This window comes from Trichomonas vaginalis, chromosome I (genome assembly GCF_026262505.1).
Source record: "Trichomonas vaginalis G3 chromosome I, whole genome shotgun sequence".
NCBI lineage: Eukaryota > Parabasalia > Trichomonadida > Trichomonadidae > Trichomonas > Trichomonas vaginalis.
The window spans coordinates 11,409,842-11,431,167 of NC_067203.1; the positions used below are offsets into that span (position 1 = coordinate 11,409,842).

The 21,326-nt window shown below is 32.4% G+C and overlaps 8 protein-coding genes across 8 annotated transcripts, besides 2 other annotated features; 5 read left to right on the forward strand and 3 right to left on the reverse strand.

Moving 5' to 3' along the window:
* Window positions 1–802: 802 nt before the first annotated feature.
* Window positions 803–2,163, forward strand: TVAGG3_0969050 (armadillo (ARM) repeat-containing protein family; the record flags this gene model as incomplete). Its single annotated transcript, XM_001305111.1, has 1 exon — window positions 1,216–2,163. The coding sequence occupies one exon, from the start codon at window positions 1,216–1,218 to the stop codon at window positions 2,161–2,163; it is 948 nt and encodes a 315-aa protein (XP_001305112.1).
* A 334-nt stretch (window positions 2,164–2,497) lies between these two features.
* On the forward strand, window positions 2,498–4,725 carry TVAGG3_0969060 (RNA ligase (ATP) protein; the record flags this gene model as incomplete). Its single annotated transcript, XM_001305112.2, has 1 exon — window positions 2,555–4,111. One exon carries the CDS (start codon window positions 2,555–2,557, stop codon window positions 4,109–4,111), a length of 1,557 nt encoding a protein of 518 aa, XP_001305113.1.
* A 69-nt stretch (window positions 4,726–4,794) lies between these two features.
* Window positions 4,795–6,215, forward strand: TVAGG3_0969070 (XAA-PRO dIpeptidase family; the record flags this gene model as incomplete). The annotated part of the gene is made up of 1 exon (XM_001305113.2): window positions 4,811–6,187. The coding sequence occupies one exon, from the start codon at window positions 4,811–4,813 to the stop codon at window positions 6,185–6,187; it is 1,377 nt and encodes a 458-aa protein (XP_001305114.1).
* A 1,396-nt stretch (window positions 6,216–7,611) lies between these two features.
* TVAGG3_0969080 (cyclin-dependent kinase inhibitor 2C-related family) lies at window positions 7,612–9,648 on the reverse strand (the record flags this gene model as incomplete). Its single annotated transcript, XM_001305114.2, has 1 exon — window positions 7,612–9,648. A coding segment is annotated over one exon (2,037 nt), but the record flags the coding sequence as incomplete, so codon positions are not given.
* Window positions 9,649–9,654: 6 nt separating this feature from the next.
* On the reverse strand, window positions 9,655–10,068 carry TVAGG3_0969090 (protein of unknown function (DUF3447); the record flags this gene model as incomplete). Its single annotated transcript, XM_001305115.1, has 1 exon — window positions 9,655–10,068. The coding sequence occupies one exon, from the start codon at window positions 10,066–10,068 to the stop codon at window positions 9,655–9,657; it is 414 nt and encodes a 137-aa protein (XP_001305116.1).
* Window positions 10,069–10,105: 37 nt separating this feature from the next.
* Window positions 10,106–11,865: a mobile genetic element.
* A 730-nt stretch (window positions 11,866–12,595) lies between these two features.
* TVAGG3_0969110 (uncharacterized protein) lies at window positions 12,596–12,823 on the forward strand (the record flags this gene model as incomplete). The annotated part of the gene is made up of 1 exon (XM_001305116.1): window positions 12,596–12,823. The coding sequence occupies one exon, from the start codon at window positions 12,596–12,598 to the stop codon at window positions 12,821–12,823; it is 228 nt and encodes a 75-aa protein (XP_001305117.1).
* A 216-nt stretch (window positions 12,824–13,039) lies between these two features.
* On the reverse strand, window positions 13,040–15,717 carry TVAGG3_0969120 (DNA REPLIcation regulator DPB11-related family; the record flags this gene model as incomplete). The annotated part of the gene is made up of 1 exon (XM_001305117.1): window positions 13,042–15,696. One exon carries the CDS (start codon window positions 15,694–15,696, stop codon window positions 13,042–13,044), a length of 2,655 nt encoding a protein of 884 aa, XP_001305118.1.
* A 1,773-nt stretch (window positions 15,718–17,490) lies between these two features.
* Window positions 17,491–18,200: a mobile genetic element.
* Window positions 18,201–18,508: 308 nt separating this feature from the next.
* On the forward strand, window positions 18,509–20,907 carry TVAGG3_0969140 (amelogenin-related protein family; the record flags this gene model as incomplete). Its single annotated transcript, XM_001305119.1, has 1 exon — window positions 18,519–20,747. The coding sequence occupies one exon, from the start codon at window positions 18,519–18,521 to the stop codon at window positions 20,745–20,747; it is 2,229 nt and encodes a 742-aa protein (XP_001305120.1).
* Between the last annotated feature and the right edge of the window lie 419 nt (window positions 20,908–21,326).

Consider the following 21,326-nt stretch of genomic DNA (forward strand, 5'->3'; position numbering starts at 1 on the left):
AGTTTCTGATGTTTTCTCTCAATTTATTCCGTTTTTACATTCGTTTTGATTTTTTAAGAAAATAAAAGTTATTAATATACTGTAAGTATTTCCTAATTGTTCACTTGACTAACACTGTAAAATTTTCTTATAGTTTTTCAAAGATTTATGGAACTTCTAATTCATTTATGATTGGCAATTGAAACAATAAAGATCCATTTGAAGGCTATATTAATGGAAAACTCAAAAGGTAGGCAAATGAAATTTAAATTGCCAACTAAAAATGATGCAGATGACATGATTTAGGAAAGAAAATATGAATTGTACAATGATAGTGGCCAAAGAAATAAAACGAAAAATATATATAGATGGCAATAGATGAGATATCCGAAGTTACTCAATAAATGAATCTAGAAAAATGAAATATATTATAACAATTCCTATATTTAGTATGATCTAGCCAACTTAATGAGATGTATACACTAGAATTAATAATTCTATCCAATAATTCTATCTAAATTTATCCATTAAGGAGATTATTCTATTACATAGAAGTAGAAAACGATAAATATAGCTTTATTCATTACCAAATGAAAATTTCTAATAAGGTTCCTTGTTCACATGAGCATATAGTGTCAATCAATGAGATAGCTTGACATATTCATCTTGTAATGAATGTTTAGTGTGGTAACAAGCTCTATATATATGGTGATTAATTTCGAAATTTAAAGAAAGCAAAAGCTTTAAAAGAGTTTATTTATATATGAAGTATAGATGAATTTTGAGTTTCTTTTTATCTCATTTTTATATAAGAAATATGATGCAATGATTCCCTTTTATAAAAAAGATGAAGAATTTGAATTTAGCGATATTTCTGACGATGACAATAATCAAAATACCCTTGACATCCCGGATCTTGATCAATTTACTGAACTTTGCGACAATTTCGAACTATTATCAATAAAAAATAACACTGAAAGCCAAGAAGCAATATCAGAATACACCAATCTTGTCAATACCTTTTACAATTTTAGACGATTAGCTAATGATAAAAGATATTTGCAAATTATTTTTACAGAACAAGTAATTAAATACATGACAGATCAAATTCAAGTGTTTTATGATGACGAAAGTAACCAAATTTATATATCCCGCCTCATGAAATGCTTAAAATATTACGCAGCCATTTCAAGAAAAGCAGCTTATGATATGTTGCGATTTGGAATTCTTTATAAAATGGGTCAGTCATTTCATTATTACAATGATTACAATCAAATTCTTTCGTTAAAAATAATAATTACTTTATTCAGAGAAAGATCGATTTTACTATTGGAGGTACTGGAATCTTCATTAGATTGCGCTTTGAGACTTATAAATGATTCATATAAAGCCATAAAAGACATGACATTTCGTGATATGTGCAGAAAAGCAGTTTATTATATTGTTTCAATGAGTAATAATGAAAAAATTATTTTAGCAGGGTATAAGTTTATATATAGCAATGAAGCATCTATTTCTAGAGACGAAATTTTGGCAAATATTATTAGAGAAAATGCGGAAAAGCTCATTCCTATGAATAATGAAAGTTGTTGTTTGGCCTTGAAATTATTAAATGGGGATTCTCCTACCAAAATTGCGTTGGGGCTAATGATCTCATATTCAATCATAAAATACTTGAATGAAGAGCAGTTTGATCAGTTCTACTCCAACTACCCATTCGAAATAATCCTGATTTGCTTGAAAGATTCAGCAATGGAGCTACAATTAAGTGCATTAAAAGTAATTAACCAATATTTAGAAAAACAAATCAATGATTTTGTTTTCAATGATGAGTTCATGCCTCAGATCTTCGAACTTCTTGATTCTCCTTTTGAAATCAAAGAATATGTTCTCAAAGTTTTATCTGACTTAGTAATGCAATCAGATACTGCACATTTACCTTTGTTCTTCCAAAGTGGCTTGGAAATTGATGATTTGGTCGATTCGATGGAATCATCAAATTATTCTTTTCTAATTCTACAAGCAATATATAAACTTGCTTGTGAGGTAGATGGTGTAGTCGATGCCCTTGCTGAAACAAACATTTTACCAATGATTGAAGATTTCAAATTGGAAAAATTTAGTGAAGAAGAGCAACAAGATATTGAGCTTATTAGAAATAACTTAATTGAGATGTTTCAATAAAAATTGTTCGTATATTTATTAATTATTTTCTCAAATTTAAACTATTTATCACTTGTATATGATAATCAGTGATAATTCACAAGTTTGAAGATCACCACAATTGAAAAATTGGTTCATACAAGAAGGATGCATTATATTTTTTATTTTTTTTATCAATACGTCAATATATGCCGAAAATGTGTACCAAATGAATATATATATATATAATGGATAACTTCATGAATAGATGGTAAAATTTATTGATATTTTTCAAAATTTGATGGAAAATGTGTCCAAATTTTTTTTGTTTACAAAAAGATTCTGGCGAAGTTTTACCATTTCAAAAATCGGATTGTTTATGATTGGGTAATTAATATTTAAAATTTTAAAATTGAGAGAAAATTTTGATTGAATGAAATTTTTTGTGAGCTTTCACAGAACTATCAAAAATATCATTTTAACTATGTCGTTCGATCTTCAGCATCTCGCTATAGATCCCTCTCTTATCAAGGAAATCAAACCTTGCGTTTACGAGATTCCAATTGGTTTCGTTCCAAACATGAAGGTTCCAGGTTATTTCTACTCAACACCAGAAATGGCAAAGTATGCATTCGATGAACTCGAAAACTGGATGTCAAACCGTAACCAAGGTCTCCCATCAATCTTACAGATTTCATTTGTTGCTACACTTCCAGGTATCACAAAGGGCTCATTCGGTATGCCAGATATGCACTCTGGTTATGGTTTCTCAATTGGTGGTGTTGCTGCATTCGATACAACAGATCCAGATGCACTCATCTCTCCAGGTGGTGTTGGCTACGATATCAACTGTGGTGTCCGCTTGATGACAACAAACTTAACATGGGAAGAGGTCGAGCCAGTCAAGAAGGAACTCGTTGAGAAGCTCTACAAGTACATTCCAGTTGGCGTTGGTGGCAAGCTCGATGGAATTTGCCCATGTCGTCATCTTCGTGATGTCATGTTAAAAGGTGCTGGCTGGGCACTTGAGAATGGTTTCGCAGTTCAGGAGGATATCGATAACTGTGAAGAGAATGGTTGTCTCAAGGGTGCTGATCCATCTTTGATATCAGATCGCACAATTGCACGTGGTACAGGCCAGCTTGGCACAGTTGGTGCAGGAAACCACTACATCGAAGTTCAGCGTGTTGACAAGATCCTCGATGAGGAGAAAGCACGCGTGATGGATCTTCACGAGGGACAAGTTGTCGTCATGATCCACACAGGATCTCGAGGCTTAGGTCACCAGGTTGCAGATGAGAACATGAAAGTATGCTCAGAGAAGTTTGTCAAGGAATCACTCCCAGACAAGCAGCTCGCTGCACCATCTTTCCACTCTGAGGAAGGCCAGAAGTACTTGCGTGCAATGTACGCAGCTGCAAACTTCGTTTGGTGCAACCGTCAGGTAATCATGCACAACGTTCGCCGCGCATTTTCTGATGTCTTCAAGGACCGCAAATTAGAGACACATCTCGTCTATGACGTTGCACACAACATCGCAAAGGTCGAAAAACACAACATCGACGGTGTTGAGAAGGAGTACATCGTCCACCGTAAGGGTGCCACACGTGCATTTGGTCCAGGCCGCCAGGAGATCTCAGAGAAGTACCGCTCGATCGGCCAGCCAATCCTCATTGGTGGATCAATGGGAACAGCATCATATGTTCTCGTCGGAACAGATGAGTCAATGAAGTGTGCATTCGGATCAACATGCCACGGTGCAGGACGTCTCATGTCTCGTTCAAAGGCACTCAAGACAATTCCTCTCGAGAAGGTACAGAATGATCTTGCTTCACATGGTGTCTTCCTCAAGGCAGCAGACAAGCAAACAATACAGGATGAGTCTCCAGACGCATACAAGGACATCGAGCAGGTTATCGATGCATGCGAGACAGTTGGTATCTCACACAAGGTTGCACGCCTCGTCCCAATGGGCGTTATCAAGGGATGATCCTAAATTACAAAAGCAAATGAATAAATGTTTTGTAATAATTTGTCAAGTTATCGAGTATAATAAATAAGACTTATGCAAAGTATAAGATTTGTCGTTCTATGTTAGATATTGAAATGAAATTCATTGAGGAGATCAAAAATCTAGATACGATCGCAGAATATGATTTATCAATAGCAATACATCTCTCTTACAATAACATCATTATCAAAACAAAATATAATTGAAGTCTATTTTTGTATTTAAACCCAGACGCCTATCATTAAGCAAGTTTTCGCTAGGGGTTTGCTACGTTGGATGAAATAACATATATATGCCTCTTTTCTAAATGGCTGGCTTCGATTTTTATTTCCGATTAAAAATCCTGAAGCGAAATGTATTGCATCGTTAATGTAAAATCTGTTTGTCCATTAGCAGCGATGGTTTCCTTCCGAAGATAAGAGAGATTTCATTTCGAAGAATTGTCACTTTTGCTTGGATAAATCTCCCATTCAAAAAATTATTTTTATAACCTCCAAATGTGAAATGATACGATTTTAGGTTATATGGCATTTTTACAATTTAGGCATTATAAAGGTTATCCTAAACAAATAAAAAAGTACCATGACATTTTCTTATCCCCCATAGTTGGCAACATCAAGTAAACTTCTCAAATTCATATCCCCTATCGTTTTTGACAATTTTTTTCACTTTATAAAAATGCTCGACGTAGCTAATCGCCCAATGCCAAAGCCAGAGATGTTCGCAGCCCACCGTGCTAAGACACTCGCTGAATTAAGAAAGCGCAAATTAGAGGGTGTTGTTCTCATCTACGGCTTCCCAGAGCCAACACGCGCCCACTGCGACTTCGAACCAGTCTTCCGCCAGGAATCCTGCTTCTACTGGCTCACCGGCGTCAATGAGGCCGACTGCGCCTACTTCCTTGATATCGAGACAGGAAAGGAAATCCTCTTCTACCCAGATATCCCACAGGCTTACATCATCTGGTTCGGTGAGCTCGCCACCATCGATGACATCAAGAAGAAGTACGGTTTCGAGGATGTCCGCTTAATGCCAAAGATCCAAGAGACACTTGCTGAATACAAGCTCAAGAAGATCCACACACTCCCAGAAACATGCATTCTTAAGGGTTACGATGCTCTTCTCGACAAGAACGAGTTCATTGACGTCGTCGGCGAACTCCGCCAGATCAAGGATGACGATGAGATGGTTCTCATCCAATACGCATGCGATGTCAACAGTTTCGCTGTCAGAGACACCTTCAAGAAGGTCCATCCAAAGATGTGGGAGCACCAGGTCGAAGCAAACCTCATCAAGCACTACGTCGACTACTACTGCCGCTGCTTCGCCTTCTCAACAATTGTCTGCTCAGGCGAGAACTGCTCCATCCTCCACTACCACCACAACAACAAGTTCATCGAAGATGGCGAACTTATCCTCATCGATACAGGCTGTGAGTACAACTGCTACGCTGCTGATAACACACGTACAATCCCAGCCAACGGCAAGTTCTCACCAGATCAGCGCGCTGTCTACCAGGCTGTTCTCGATTGCCACAATTACGTCGTCGCCCACGCTAAGCCAGGCGTCTTCTGGCCAGACCTCGCTTACGACTCCGCCAAGGTCATGGCTGCTGGACTCCTCAAGCTCGGCCTCTTCCAGAACGGTACAGTCGACGAGATCGTCGATGCTGGCGCTCTCGCCGTCTTCTACCCACACGGTCTCGGCCACGGCATGGGTATCGACTGCCACGAAATCGCTGGCTGGCCACGTGGAACATGCCGCGGAAAGAAGCCACACCACTCATTCGTCCGCTTCGGCAGAACACTTGAGAAGGGTGTCGTCATCACAAACGAACCAGGCTGCTACTTCATCCGCCCATCTTACAACGCTGCTTTCGCTGACCCAGAGAAGTCTAAGTACATCAACAAGGAAGTCTGCGAGAGACTCAGAAAGACAGTCGGAGGCGTCAGAATCGAGGATGACCTCCTCATCACAGAGGACGGCTGCAAGGTTCTCTCCAACATTCCAAAGGAGATCGACGAGATCGAAGCTTTTATGGCAAAGAAGGAGTAAACATTTAACTTAGTAGTTTTTTCAGCAATTAATACTTCTAATGTTTTAATCATACAAAAAAAAGAACAAAATTTAAAAATTTCGGAATTTGATTAAGAAAAAAGTATCAATCTAGTTATCTATAGTTGGTTCTTGACTAATTTGAGATGAGTGTTTTAAATAGAATGCGTCATAAAAGAGAATGTGGAGTAAATACATCTGAGAATAATGAAAAAAAAATTTCATCATGGTGATAAGATAATTAGAAATGCACCAGATGATTTATTGATACAGGAATATGATAGTCATTCTATCCTTTGTTATTTTGTTCTTTTTTTTCGGAAATATTTATAAACTTGTTTGTAATTTTTTTATGAATTTTAGAAATTGACATTTTCATATCTTATTCATTCAAAGTTCACTATGCATTTCTGAAGCATATTGTTTCTATAACACCATTAATATTTTGATTCATTATGTAATAGAATTTGTCTAGTACATCATTTAGTGATGATATAATTTCTCATATCAGGTACTTACGAAAGATGATAATATGAAAAAAAGTTACAACAACAATTCGACACAACCATAATTTATAAGTTTTTGTTAAAATATAAAGAATGGATAGAATTGGGGAAAAATTGGATACTCATTAACTTAAACTGCTTTTCGAATGCTGGAATATTAGTTTTTTGCACCATTTAAAAGAAGAAGTTCAGCTATTTTGGTACTTTTTTGATTTGTCGCAATTTCAAGAGCCGTTTTTCCATTTTTATCTTTTTCATTGATATTAATACCATGTGAAATAAGAAGTTTGGCTGTTTCTTTACTATTCATCCATGCTGTTTCATGAAGAGCTGTTTTCCCATCTTTATCTTTTTCATTGATATTAATACCATGTGAAATAAGAAGTTCGGCTGTTTCTTTATAATTAAAACGTACTGCATAATGAAGAGCAGTTTCTCCATTTTTATCTTTTCATTGATATTAATACCATGCGAAATAAGAAGTTCGGCTGTTTCTTTATAATTAAAAACGTACTGCTGTATGAAAAGCTGTTTTCCCATTTTTATCTTTTTCATTGATATTAATACCATGTGAAATAAGAAGTTCGGCTGTTTCTTTACTATTCATCCATGCTGTTTCATGAAGAGCAGTTTTCCCATCTTTATCTTTTTCATTGATATTAATACCATGTGAAATAAGAAGTTCGGCTGTTTCTTTACTATTCATCCATGCTGTTTCATGAAGAGCAGTTTTCCCATCTTTATCTTTTTCATTGATATTAATACCATGTGAAATAAGAAGTTCGGCTGTTTCTTTACTATTCATCCATGCTGTTTCATGAAGAGCAGTTTTCCCATCTTTATCTTTTCATTGATATTAATACCATGCGAAATAAGAAGTTCGGCTGTTTCTTTACTATTCATCCATGCTGTTTCATGAAGAGCAGTTTTCCCATCTTTATCTTTTTCATTGATATTAATACCATGTGAAATAAGAAGTTCGGCTGTTTCTTTACTATTCATCCATGCTGTTTCATGAAGAGCAGTTTTCCCATCTTTATCTTTTTCATTGATATTAATACCATGTGAAATAAGAAGTTCGGCTGTTTCTTTATAATTAAAACGTACTGCATAATGAAGAGCAGTTTCTCCATTTTTATCTTTTTCATTGATATTAATACCATGCGAAATAAGAAGTTCGGCTGTTTCTTTATAATTAAAACGTACTGCTGTATGAAAAGCTGTTTTCCCATTTTTATCTTTTTCATTGATATTAATACCATGTGAAATAAGAAGTTCGGCTGTTTCTTTACTATTCATCCATGCTGTTTCATGAAGAGCAGTTTTCCCATCTTTATCTTTTTCATTGATATTAATACCATGTGAAATAAGAAGTTCGGCTGTTTCTTTACTATTCATCCATGCTGTTTCATGAAGAGCTGTTTTCCCATCTTTATCTTTTTCATTGATATTAATACCATGTGAAATAAGAAGTTCGGCTGTTTCTTTACTATTCATCCATGCTGTTTCATGAAGAGCTGTTTTCCCATCTTTATCTTTTTCATTGATATTAATACCATGCGAAATAAGAAGTTCGGCTGTTTCTTTACTATTCATCCATGCTGTTTCATGAAGAGCTGTTTTCCCATCTTTATCTTTTTCATTGATATTAATACCATGTGAAATAAGAAGTTCGGCTGTTTCTTTACTATTCATCCATGCTGTTTCATGAAGAGCTGTTTTCCCATCTTTATCTTTTTCATTGATATTAATACCATGCGAAATAAGAAGTTCGGCTGTTTCTTTACTATTCATCCATGCTGTTTCATGAAGAGCAGTTTTCCCATCTTTATCTTTTTCATTGATATTAATACCATGCGAAATAAGAAGTTCGGCTGTTTCTTTACTATTCATCCATGCTGTTTCATGAAGAGCAGTTTTCCCATCTTTATCTTTTTCATTGATATTAATACCATGTGAAATAAGAAGTTCGGCTGTTTCTTTACTATTCATCCATGCTGTTTCATGAAGAGCAGTTTTCCCATCTTTATCTTTTTCATTGATATTAATACCATGTGAAATAAGAAGTTCGGCTGTTTCTTTACTATTCATCCATGCTGTTTCATGAAGAGCAGTTTTCCCATCTTTATCTTTTTCATTGATATTAATACCATGTGAAATAAGAAGTTCGGCTGTTTCTTTACTATTCATCCATGCTGTTTCATGAAGAGCAGTTTTCCCATCTTTATCTTTTTCATTGATATTAATACCATGTGAAATAAGAAGTTTGGCTGTTTCTTTACTATTCATCCATGCTGTTTCATGAAGAGCTGTTTTCCCATCTTTATCTTTTTCATTGATATTAATACCATGCGAAATAAGAAGTTCTGCTGTATCTTTACTATTATAAAGTGCTGCAATATGAAAAGCGGTTCCTTCTTCATAAAGTTTTTTATTGATATCTACTCCTAATGAAAGGAAATATTCGCAAAGGGAAGGAATATTGAACATCGGAGAAAAAATAAAGCAGTCGATTAAAAAATGAGTTCGATCGAAAAAAACTAAAAATGAATCAAGATTAATATATTTTCCGCAATTATACAAGTCGATATATATTTTGTACTCATTCACTAAGAATGTTACAAAATCAATGTTGTGTGAAATAATTGCATATCTCATGCATTCATCATCTGGCTTATGATATTTCAAACATTCACTCATTATCTCTTGATTACCTCCTATAAATGAAAGTTCGAGACATCTTTTTGTTATTTCTAAGTCAAATTCTGTTCTTAAGAACTTGAAACAATCAACCGCTCCATAGTAACAACATAATTCAAGTAATGAAAGTTCATTTTCATTAGGAAATACTAAAGGTCTATTAAAATCTCTAAATAAGTTGCTTTCAAGTTTTTGATTTTCATTAAATCCTTCTCTTTCAGTGAAGGCAATGAATATTTGTAAGTCATTATTCATAATTGCTCAGTAAATTGTATTTTCCTTAAGAATGTCGAGATTTTCTGATTTAATTTTTTCGAAATCAGCATGCTTATCTAATTTAATGCCATACTCTTTGTAAAACAAAAGGTTTGAAACGAGATTAACATTGCGGACCTCTTTTATTTGATAATCATCTGATATGAGTTTGGCAAGATATAAATATGACTTTGTATAGCGATTATTATACGGAATGATATCCAAAATATCTTTTATTATAATTTGGGGAAGACGCTTCTTTAAATCAATCAAATTCGTTTTGATCATTTTGTAAATCGAGTTTAAATCTTCTTCTTTTTCCGTTTTCAGCTGATACAACGCATTGTATGAATCAATGTAGTATTTGTAGATACTTCGCAGTTTACTGTATTTGTTCAGATTACTGTCTTGATCAGACATTTGAAAATTTAAAAAGTAAAATATCACGAAAGAAATTGGGGAGAAGCTTCCTAAACTTTTTAATCCCATAAATATGGTCATTATCTGGAATAAAGAGTTAAGCGTCATATGTCACTTTTTGTACTAAGGAAACATCGACTTTATGCGTTATGACTTTTCGATGAGGAAACAAGTGTTCACGTATTATAAACTTCCTTATTCCAATAAACCGACCCTAAACATAATTAATTCTAAGCATGATAATGGTCTCTTTTCTATGATAACCAAATCAATTTGGTTATCATAGTAAAGCACCAAAAACTGGAATAGGAATCGGCAATATGGAATCATGAAGCAACTCGGATAAAATAAATATGGAACATTCATACATCCATTCCCTATTTTTAACCATATTATATTTTCAAACAAAATTCTCGTACTATTTTCAATAAAATTTGCATAACCTTGTTATTACTCTTAGGCGAAAGATGATTTTAATGTTAATTTTATAGAAGAACTTTTAATGCATAATAAAATAACCATTTCCTATAAATTTAGACTTAAAACGGTGACAATAAACAAGCTTTAGTCTAGAAATTAATTTTCTACTACTATAAATGCATCTTTATCTTTAATTAGAAAAAAATTTATCAATTTTATTATCCAGATGAAAAAAGAAGTGACATATGATATTTTATCTAATTTAAAATCTTTTATTGATTGTTTTTAAAAACTTTGCATTTTGTATGAGTATTTCATGTTTAAATCAGTATAAATACGCAAAATACTTATGAAATTCCAGCTGTTATTCAGTACTATTCATTTTTCAGCAATCATTAACTGTGGAAGAGTATGGCAAACGTTCGATAATGATCATGTATACTCAGATCAGCAAGAATGAATTAAAGTCAATGCAGGGAAATGGATAATCCGATTAAAAACCCAAAAAAGGAAAAAGATATTATATGAATGTCTCACAAATGGTTAGTACTAAGCTCTTTCCTGATGATTGAATATTCTTTCATATTTTTGTATATTGTAAGGGATTTTCTCCCCAAATATATAATACCTTCCTTATAAACGATCTACTTTCTTTGAATACAAGTATAATTTTACATTTTAGGAAAAAAAATTATTTTTTCAAATTTATCTTATAACAATAGAGATTTATATATGTATGTGTCAATATAGGCTTTAGTGGTATAAAATTGGGTAGATTTTGTTTTATTTTGAGTAAAAAAATCAAAAAATACTACCTCATTTTGCGTGCAAAGGAATAGTCAGAGCTATTTAATAACATTTTACGAATGAACTATGGAATTACTATAACTTTTGAAGAAATTTCAAAGTTAATAGAAGATTGTATTTTAGAAATCAGCTAAAAGAATGATGTGCATGCATCAAGCGTTAAAGTATCCTAATCAGAATATAGTAATATACAATGATTAGCAAAGCAGATTTGAATCGGCAAGAAGAGTTGCTTAAAAAATCAGTTGAGTCTTCTCTAGTTTCCACACTGCCTATTCCTGTTTAAGTGCGGTTATTCCTATTCCAGTTTTTGGTGCTTTACTATGATAACCAAATTGATTTGGTTATCATAGAAAAGAGACCATTATCATGCTTAGAATTAATTATGTTTAGGGTCGGTTTATTGGAATAAGGAAGTTTATAATACGTGAACACTTGTTTCCTCATCGAAAAGTCATAACGCATAAAGTCGATGTTTCCTTAGTACAAAAAGTGACATATGACGCTTAACTCTTTATTCCAGATAATGACCATATTTATGGGATTAAAAAGTTTAGGAAGCTTCTCCCCATTGATTAAAATGCGATACACTATTCTCTTGTGGTATAATTGCTTTGCAGAGTCAAAAGTTATGAAAATTTCATATTAGATTTTAATATTTTTGCCCATATGTATGAGGGGAAGTGTTCATTATAATAAACTCAATTATAATTAAATTTCATTTTCTAAGAAAAAACAAGGCAGACATGTAGAATTTCTAATTGGTAGAGGTTCAAGGGCGGGTCGCCTTAATTTTTTTATTTATAATAATAAAGACTCTTATTTCCAGACTATACTTGAAACCATTGAGAAACATACAGAAGTACAGTCTCAAAAATTTTGAATCATCAACACAATAAATTGAATGACCGCTGGGTTTCATTCAATTAAAAATGGTACCAAACAATATATCATGCAAGATATTGCGAAATATTTTTGATAACTTGTAAAAAAAGTGTAAACTTCAGAATACACAATAATATGTTGTTTGGATATTATATATAGTTACAAATATTATTGTCACTCAAAAATCACGATATCGATTTATCTCGAAAAATAGCCTTGAAATGTGTATTAATTTTACTACGTATAAGCATTATATTATATGCTAGTGGACTTATTGCAATCGTCCCTATTAAACATGTATATATGTTCCTCCAAAGTTCTTTCAATTTCATTGAAAGGGAGGAAAAAGCTGTAATATACTTGTGATCAGTGAAAAATCTTTGTAAACTTATGAGTTAAAAAGTGACAGATTTAGATGTGTAAAGAAATTGATAGTGATTCAGGAACAAGAGAATCGATTTCATCAAGGACAACTAAGTCTACTACAACATACTCACTTCCAAGCCCCGAAGAACCACCAAAACAGATAATCGACCAAATAAGATTACCTGATCATACAACAGGATTAGGAGGAGATCCCTATAAGATCACTCTACAGAATGATTTAGGTGATTTAGACATTTCAGATCTCTCAGGAAAATGAAAATCTACAACAATAACGTAATTGCCTTCATTTTACAATAATATACTTACTTTGTACATGTTATCTAAGCTATAATATACTTCGGTTTATTTGTTTTTTGTATTTTCTTATAAAAATAAAATTTTTGTTTTTTTGAAATTTTCAAAAATTTTCAACAATTACTAATAATATACAATTTATTATACTAAAACAAGCAAAAAATAATATAAAAATAAAGTTCATTCCTGTGACATATTCAAGATATCGAGTAAAGTATCTTTGTCATCTCTATCTTTTTCTTTCTCTTTGTGAGCGTTGTCATAAACGATGTCATTTGGTACATCATCGTAAGAGTCATCACTTTCTGCTCTCGGAATCTGAGTGAACATTGTCAACTCTTCTTCTGAGATGATTTTCTTTTTCTGAGGTTTATCTTGGTATTCGTTATTTGGTGTTTTTGTCATTCTTCTCAAATCTTTCATTAATGTTCCAAACATTTGTTTTTCTTCCATTTCTTTCTTCTTTTTCCTTTCTTCTTCCTCTTTCTCTTTTCTTTGTTTTTCTTCCAATTCCTTCCGTTTCTTTTCTTCTTCGATTTCTCTCATTTTTTCTATTTCTTCTCTCCTTCTTCTTTCAAGTTCTTCCTCTTTCTTCCTCTTTTCTTCTTCAGTTTCTCTTTGTTTCCTATTTTCTTCTTCAATTTCTCTTTGTTTCCTCTTTTCTTCTTCAATTTCTTTTCTTCTTTTTTCTTCAAGTTCCTTTTGTTTTCTAATTTCTTCTTCTTTTCTTCGTTTTTCTTCTTCAATTTCTTTTCTTCTTTTTTCTTCCAATTCTTTCTTTCTTTTTTCTTCTTCAATTTCTTTTCTTCTTCTGATTTCTTCTTCTTTTCTTTTTCTTTCTTCTAATTCTTGTTGTCTTCTGATTTCTTCTTCTTTCTTTCTCTTTTCTTCTAATTCTCTTTGTTTTCTTTGTTCTTCTTCGAGTTTGTTGATGTGATCTAGTTGAGATTTAAGAGAAAGTTGAGTGTTTTGATGAGAAAGATCTGATTCAAATGTTCCAGAACTTTGTGAAATATATTGCTGAATTTCAGGACAAATAACTTCATCATCTGATGAAAGGAAATCAATTGTTTGTTCTTGATTTCCTTGTTGTTGTTGTGATTCAACTGGTGTTGTATCTGGTGTCAGAAAATTCACTTTTTTCACACCTTCTGTTGGTTCAATTTTTTGTGTATTTTCACTTCTCTTTTTCTGACTAACTATAACAACACTTCCATCATCAGAATCATCATCATTAAACTTCTTGTCACTTTTCTTAAAACTGTCACTTTTATAAGTATTGTCACTTTTCAAGAAATTGTCACTTTTATAAGGATTGTCACTTTTGTTATTTGTGTTGTCAGTTTTTTGTGATTTTTCAGTTTTGTTGTTAGAAGAAGATTTTTGAGAAAAGTCACTTTTTTGATTATAATTTGCAGATACAATTTTAAGGGGTCTACTCAATATTACGTGATTCAATGATTCATCGTCATCAGATTCGTCTGAGATGAAATTTTGTGCAACTCTTTTGATCTCTTCTATATTTTGAGTTGTCACTTTTTGTGGTTGATTTTTTGCCAAAATTACTTGACTTAAATCAGCATCATCACCATCATTTGCCCACAACTCAAGAGCATCAACACTAACAACTGTTATTCCCCATTTCAATGCCATTTCGTATTTACTTCCACTCTGTTTATTAGCTATTAAATATGACACCTTTTTTGTCAAATTTTTTGAGTGAACAGCACCGATCATATTTATTCCCTCAATTACATTGAGAAGTACTTGGCCATCAGTGAAACCCGTTGTTGATATCAGTGTTCCTTTCTTCATTTCTTTCGGATTTTTTGGCGGAATAAATAATGGAAATTCTCTTTGATCCAAAATTGATCCTGATTCGATACAACTCACAAGCCAACAAATAGATCTGCAGTTTCCTGTTCCATCGTCTCTGTCAGAAATTGTTATTCCTTTGCCAACAGATCCGCTGTTTTCTCTGATCATTTTTCCAACTTCGCGGCTCTTTTTCGGATCTCTGAAGTCGATTTTGAACGACTTGTCATGGAACAATGTTGATGAAACACATGGTGGAGCGTTTGGTTGAGGATTTCTCTCGGATTCAATTTCTTTGATCGCATCTGGAGAGAAAAACATCAGATTCCTGCGTAATGAGATCTGAGCAATGGTAGAGGTTGGTGTTTCGCATGTAATTACGCAGTTTGTTTGTGTTGTAAGGCCATCTGATGCAATTCCACCGTTTTCGGTAATGACATGAGCGAAATGAGCTTGCTCATCACGTACTCCGGTGAAGGCGAATACTAATCCTGTTAGTAACTTAATCATATGATTGTCTGGAGGAATATATTCATTTGATGACTGTAAATCATCAAACCAGCTCGGTAAAACGCACTTAATTTTTTGTCTTTGAGCAAATAATGTTCGTTCTGTTTGTGAATTATTAGTAATTAGAACATTTGTATATTTATTTAATCTGTTATCGACAAGTCCACCCATTTGGCGTACTAACACTTTGTATTTTTGACGAATAATACAATTCAATCCGGAAAATGCGACGTGTGTGTTGTATAAATGTAAATTTATCAGTCCGCAATCAGGAATTGTTATTTCCTTGAGAGTCATTCCTTTTTCTGCTATATTTTGAAGCGCGGTGATAGACAAAGGAGGTGGATTTTTTGATACATGTTGTTCAAATTCAGAAATTCCGACAATTCGAAATCGACAACTTGTAAATTCATCTGATATAATAGATGCCCCATGGAATTCTTTTTCTATCTCCGATATTGCAAAATCCCTATCTGACTGTTTTAGTTCGCGAGAAACGAAAACATTCATCAATTCCTCGGGGAACTAAAATTACTTCCTCTTTTTTTTTTTGAACTTCTACCATTTTATAACTTTTTTGTAAAATTTGTTTTTACTATAGTTATATATCATATGAAGTTTTCCACTTTTTGCCACTTATCATAGACAATTGAAGATCATGATGTTTTCAATTTGTTAAAGATATTCATTAATTCAAATTTTTGACAACTCGCGTGATGCGTCATTGAAGGCCATGTCATAGAGGTGTAAGTTCATCCTAAAAAATGGTGTGAAGAAATACCTTTATTGTTATTTCCTATTACATTACTAGATTTTAGTCATCAATAGCTTGTTAAAATACAATTTTATACATATACGGATATTGGCTTGCTTGAAAATATGAGAATTATAATATTTTCGAGATTTCCAAATTATATTAATTTGTAAAATAGGAGTTAGAACATAAAATCCACAACCTAAGCTCCTAATATGAATCTAACAATATGTATCCAAATAGTTTATCCATATTCATTTCCGTAAGAATAAGGGTTTCGTTTTGCGAAAAAAACGTACAATACGCAATTTCGCTAAAAAACATTTAGCTAGCAATTTCGACCTTTGACTCCACTCAAGACGTCACTTTTTTAATTTTGCGGTATCATATTTTTGGAAAATCTTTATGAATATTATATAAAAAGTCTCTTTAATATCTATATTTCATATTTTTATCGATTTTTCAAGTTTTTGCGAAAAGTATTCAATTATTTTTGCTATTTTGTCGGGTAAATGTCAGATTTGCGACATTTTCTGATATGATATTCAGATTCTACGTTGATAATAATGCTTATAGAACCCTCTTGCTATTGTGTCAAAATTGCGAAACCGATAGCAAAAATATCTCGCAATATCAAAATTGAGATATTGAGTGAATTATGCATTATAGAGATTAAAAATCTGATTTGTGAAAACATCTCATCAGTTTCTAGCTAATTCAAAAATCTTTACTATCTTATTCGATTAAAATGAAAAGGGAATAGTTTCATTATGCTTTAAATGACAGCCTTATAATATAATCATAGTTTTCGCTCAATATGCAGCATTTTTTTTTCGAAATCTATGGTCAATATCCTAAATACTGATTGCTTTGCATTCATATCTCTTACATTTTCTATACCCACATCACTATTCATTGCTATTCCTATCTTTTTTATTTTTGTTTGTTTCTCATAATTTCTCAAAAAACATGATAACTTGATATTTGTAAATATCATACTTTATAACGTAAATAAGAACTTGACCTATTAAGAAAAGCAGTAATGAAAAGAAAATCTGAAATTCATAAAAATTACAAGTTTCTGATGACAATTAGCTTAATTAAACCAGGTACAAGATTATATAATTGTATTTTCTATCCAATTATCCATATAATATCTTATCCAGAAAAAATAACTTGATCAATACCAAATGATTTTTTAACTAGTAAATAAAGTATTTTCTTTACACACACATTGTATATCATAGTTTTTTTTTTGGTTTCGCAAAACATCCAAAAACAAATATGCTATAAAAGTGACAATTTTAGCAAAACGAAACCCTTAGTAAGAATCGAATGGCCTTCATAAAATTTATCTAAACAGAATTAGTATTTGAATGATAGAGCTTTGAACCAAGAACTTTAGAAAAACCAATAAGAAACTGTGCGTTCAGAGATATAGGGAAAATTGTGAATTTATATTTTCACTTTGGGATTGCTTTTTAGCTTCGTAAAAACGTATTAAGGAAAGATATATCATGAATTTTTTATTAAAAATATAAAGATAATAGGAGTGGGGGACAAACTCGCCCATTGTCACTTTTCATTAACCTTAAACTTGTAATTTTCATTATTTTTAATTAACCTTATTTCTTTCCCAATTCCTGATTTATTTTATTCACTTACTATTAAAAGTCACATTTTAATAAAATATAATAATTTATTTATAGCATTTTTTACTATACTGTAATAAAAAATTAATTATAATAAATTAAATGTTTATTAAATCAAATGTTTTCTTTGCAATAATATTTTTAATGTTGAGTAAACAATGTTGGGATCAAGTGTATCATTTTTCAGACCTTTCTGAACAGCTTCAAGCATACTGATGCATTCGACTTTTTAAATTGTGTCATTTCTTCGAAATCTCTTGTGACTTTTTTGATAACTTTAACACTTCTCTCTGAATCCAGACCTTTAATTTGCAACTTAATCAGGAATGAAGGAACAACACTGGAATATAACTCGATGACAAGTTCATCGAGTCGAAGATTTGGTTGTACACCACTTGTATGTGCCGGATACCATTGTGTCAAATTTTTCTGAAATTAACTTTAAAAGTACTAAGTAAGATCATTTATTTTTGCATAATATAATGCCAATATGGTTTCTTTTGATTTTATTTCATTTATAAGCAAATCAGATTTACCCAAAAACTCCACTCCATAAGCGTTCATTTGCTAAATTAAAAAGTGACAATGGGCTAGTCTGTCCCTTTCTCAGATAATAGAATGAAAAATAAAAATTCCTAACTGATGAAGAATTTGAAAGGTGGAAGATGATAAGCTGAATACGCCATATATCAACATATATATTATTGTTGTAATTTTACGGTGATGTTTTTCAATTTAAAGTAAAAATTGTGAAGTATACAACGCTGAAAACCGTTCCGGTGAACCTCTCATATTGAAAATGTATATGTTTATTCAATTTGAATTGATCCGAAGTTTGAGTGATTATAGTATATTCAATGGCTTCATTAAAAATTGCTAATAATTTTTTTTAATATAAAATCTGACAGTGGGTTCATTTTGATAAAATGTTTCTCAATCTTCTTCCCTTTATTCACCTCGATTTGGGAAGGAACGATTACCTTATTAATGGTACAACAACATTTAAACTTCCGAAATCTTACCACGTCGGAATTCTTCCCAATGAAACTGAAGGATTCACATTTGAAGACTCAGAGAATAACACATATACTGATTTCCCAATTATTTTAACTATTGGAACTCATTTAATTATAACACCTTCACAAGAAACAGGAGCTAAAAAGATTTCAATTATTGCAGCTCCTATATACAAAGAATGCGATGAAAGAAGGTTTATCTTAGATGGTTTCATGAAGACAGATGAAACAGTTGGTTATTATAAGGAACCAAATTGTTACATTTTTATGAATCCAAAATTCGATAATATATCAGTACAAGTAATTTCTAACACCCCTATTGGTCGCTTGAAATATGGAACTGGTGAAAATCCAATTGCTAGAGAATACTATGATCCAATTATCGGATCATCGGCAACACTCATGATTCAAGATTATGCAGATAGCTTTGTCCAAATGACTATGATAGACAGCAATATCTTTGATGTTGGTGATTTCGAAATTTCATTTAAAGATGAATATGAATTTCACATTCCTCCAAATTCTGTCTTTGTTGCACACACAATTAAAGATTACATATTCGAATCTGATAAAGAACCTATTGCAGATGGTGTTTTCTTTGACAAAGATTCAAGATATTCAGTTAAGGCCAAAAAGCCAGGAAAGAACACAATCGTTGGTAGTATTTCTGTTATTAGCCCATACGTACCATGTACAGAGCTCAACGTTGAAATTGTACGCAGTGAAACATCAACAATTTTCGGAGCAATAGATTCAGACTATACAATTGATGAAGATTCCACCTTCTGCCATATATTCACTTCTCCAGTTCCTCGTCGTTACAAATTTGTAATTCAAGGACAATATAATTTGGCTTACATTTCAAATCCGTATTCAACTGATGAGAATGATTTCTCTGATTACAGAGGCTTCCCATACATTAACAAATCAGCTATTTATTACCTAACTGTTTCTCATGACTTAAATATTAAATCAGGTCTTGAAACAACAAATATTGTCACGCCATACCATGATTTTCCAGATTGCAGAGATGGAGAAACCCTGAAAATCTATGGAAATATTCCAAGAAACCCTAAACCAGCAAAACCCTTCAAATTACCTGACGGACTACGCAATGTCAACTACTTAACTGGTAGGTATCAAATAAATATTCCTTCTGAAGGTGCAAATATCACATTCCAGATGAATTCCATTGTCATATTTCATAATGCTCATTCATTTAAAGGAACCCTTGGACAAGATCCTGTTTTACACGACACAGGAAACTATGTCTTCAACTTCACTGATATGATTAATTATTTCAAAATCAAACCAGTGAAGAATCAAAGTTTAATTGCAAATATTTCAGTTTTAGTCTATAAAATTAAGGGCTGTCCTCCAGCAACAACAAATGATGTTATTGTTGTTTCTCCTAATCACCCTGTATCATTCACCGTTTCTCCAGAATCTCAATTTGGTTCTAATTTGACTTATGACAAACGTCAATCAGTCAAATTTAATGTCTTTGCATCATCAGCATTCTACTATACAGTAGATTCAGATACAATCTATAATTGCTCAGAATATTGGTGGTATGGAACGAATTTTGAAGGGCATGATTACAGAATTTCTGAATTCAGAACAGTGACAACAATTGATCCAGAAACTGAAGAGATTTATGGTTTGTTCCGTGGAGCTCTATCTTACACAGATCTCAAAAAGTCTCATTTTAATGGATATCGTACTCCTAAAGTTTATACATATGGAAACGAATATTATCCACCTGATAATTACTACAACTATCCAAAATTTGAAATATCGGCTGTATTTATTATTGGAATTACTATTCCAATTATCATTGCAATTGTTGTTGCGGCTTTCCTCATAGTTGTATGTATCAGAAGAAGAAGGAAGAGTTATGCAAATGTGACTTATACTGAAACAAATTATATGAATGAAAATGAAGCTGCTCAAGAACAAATTTATGTGAAATATGGTGAAGATGATTCTGAGCAAAAAGTTGATAGGCCGGCTTCAACTAAAGCCCAAGCTAAAACTCCATCTTTGGAAACTCCATTGAATCCTATTGCGCAACCTCCACCTGTCTATATAATCATCCAACCTGGACAACCAGGTCCGGCTCCAAACCCTTACACTTAACTTATTTTGCGAGTAATTGGTATTTTAATTATTTAATGATTAAAACATTTCATATACGTATCTATTTGAATACTTATTTATTTTGGAAGTTCATTTAATATTAAATTAAATTGGCAAGCCATATTGTGAACTATATATATAGTATTATATAATAACTTTTTAACGACCAAAAATACTAACTCTTCGCCTTTGAAATAGTGACCTTATCGGTGCATTTATCACTTTTTGACAACCTCTCATAAAATCATATCATCCTGATTGCATTGTACACAATCATAGCATTTCTTAGCTGTGGTATCTGATAATGCATTATTTATTTTCTTTAATCTCACTTCGAATTATATTCTATATTTTTAGCCATTCAATTTTTAGCGTTAAAAGTGACACATCAAAAAATTTTCACAAAGTATGTCAAGTTCTGAGGAGTCACGAAATGAAACTGGATGTGATTTTAATGACATCAAACCAATTAAAGTATTCGAATACCCAGATCAAGCATCAAAAATTATATGGGTGTCGATTCCAATAATATTTTACAAACATCTTCACAAATTATCGAATTAATTGCAAATAGCAAAA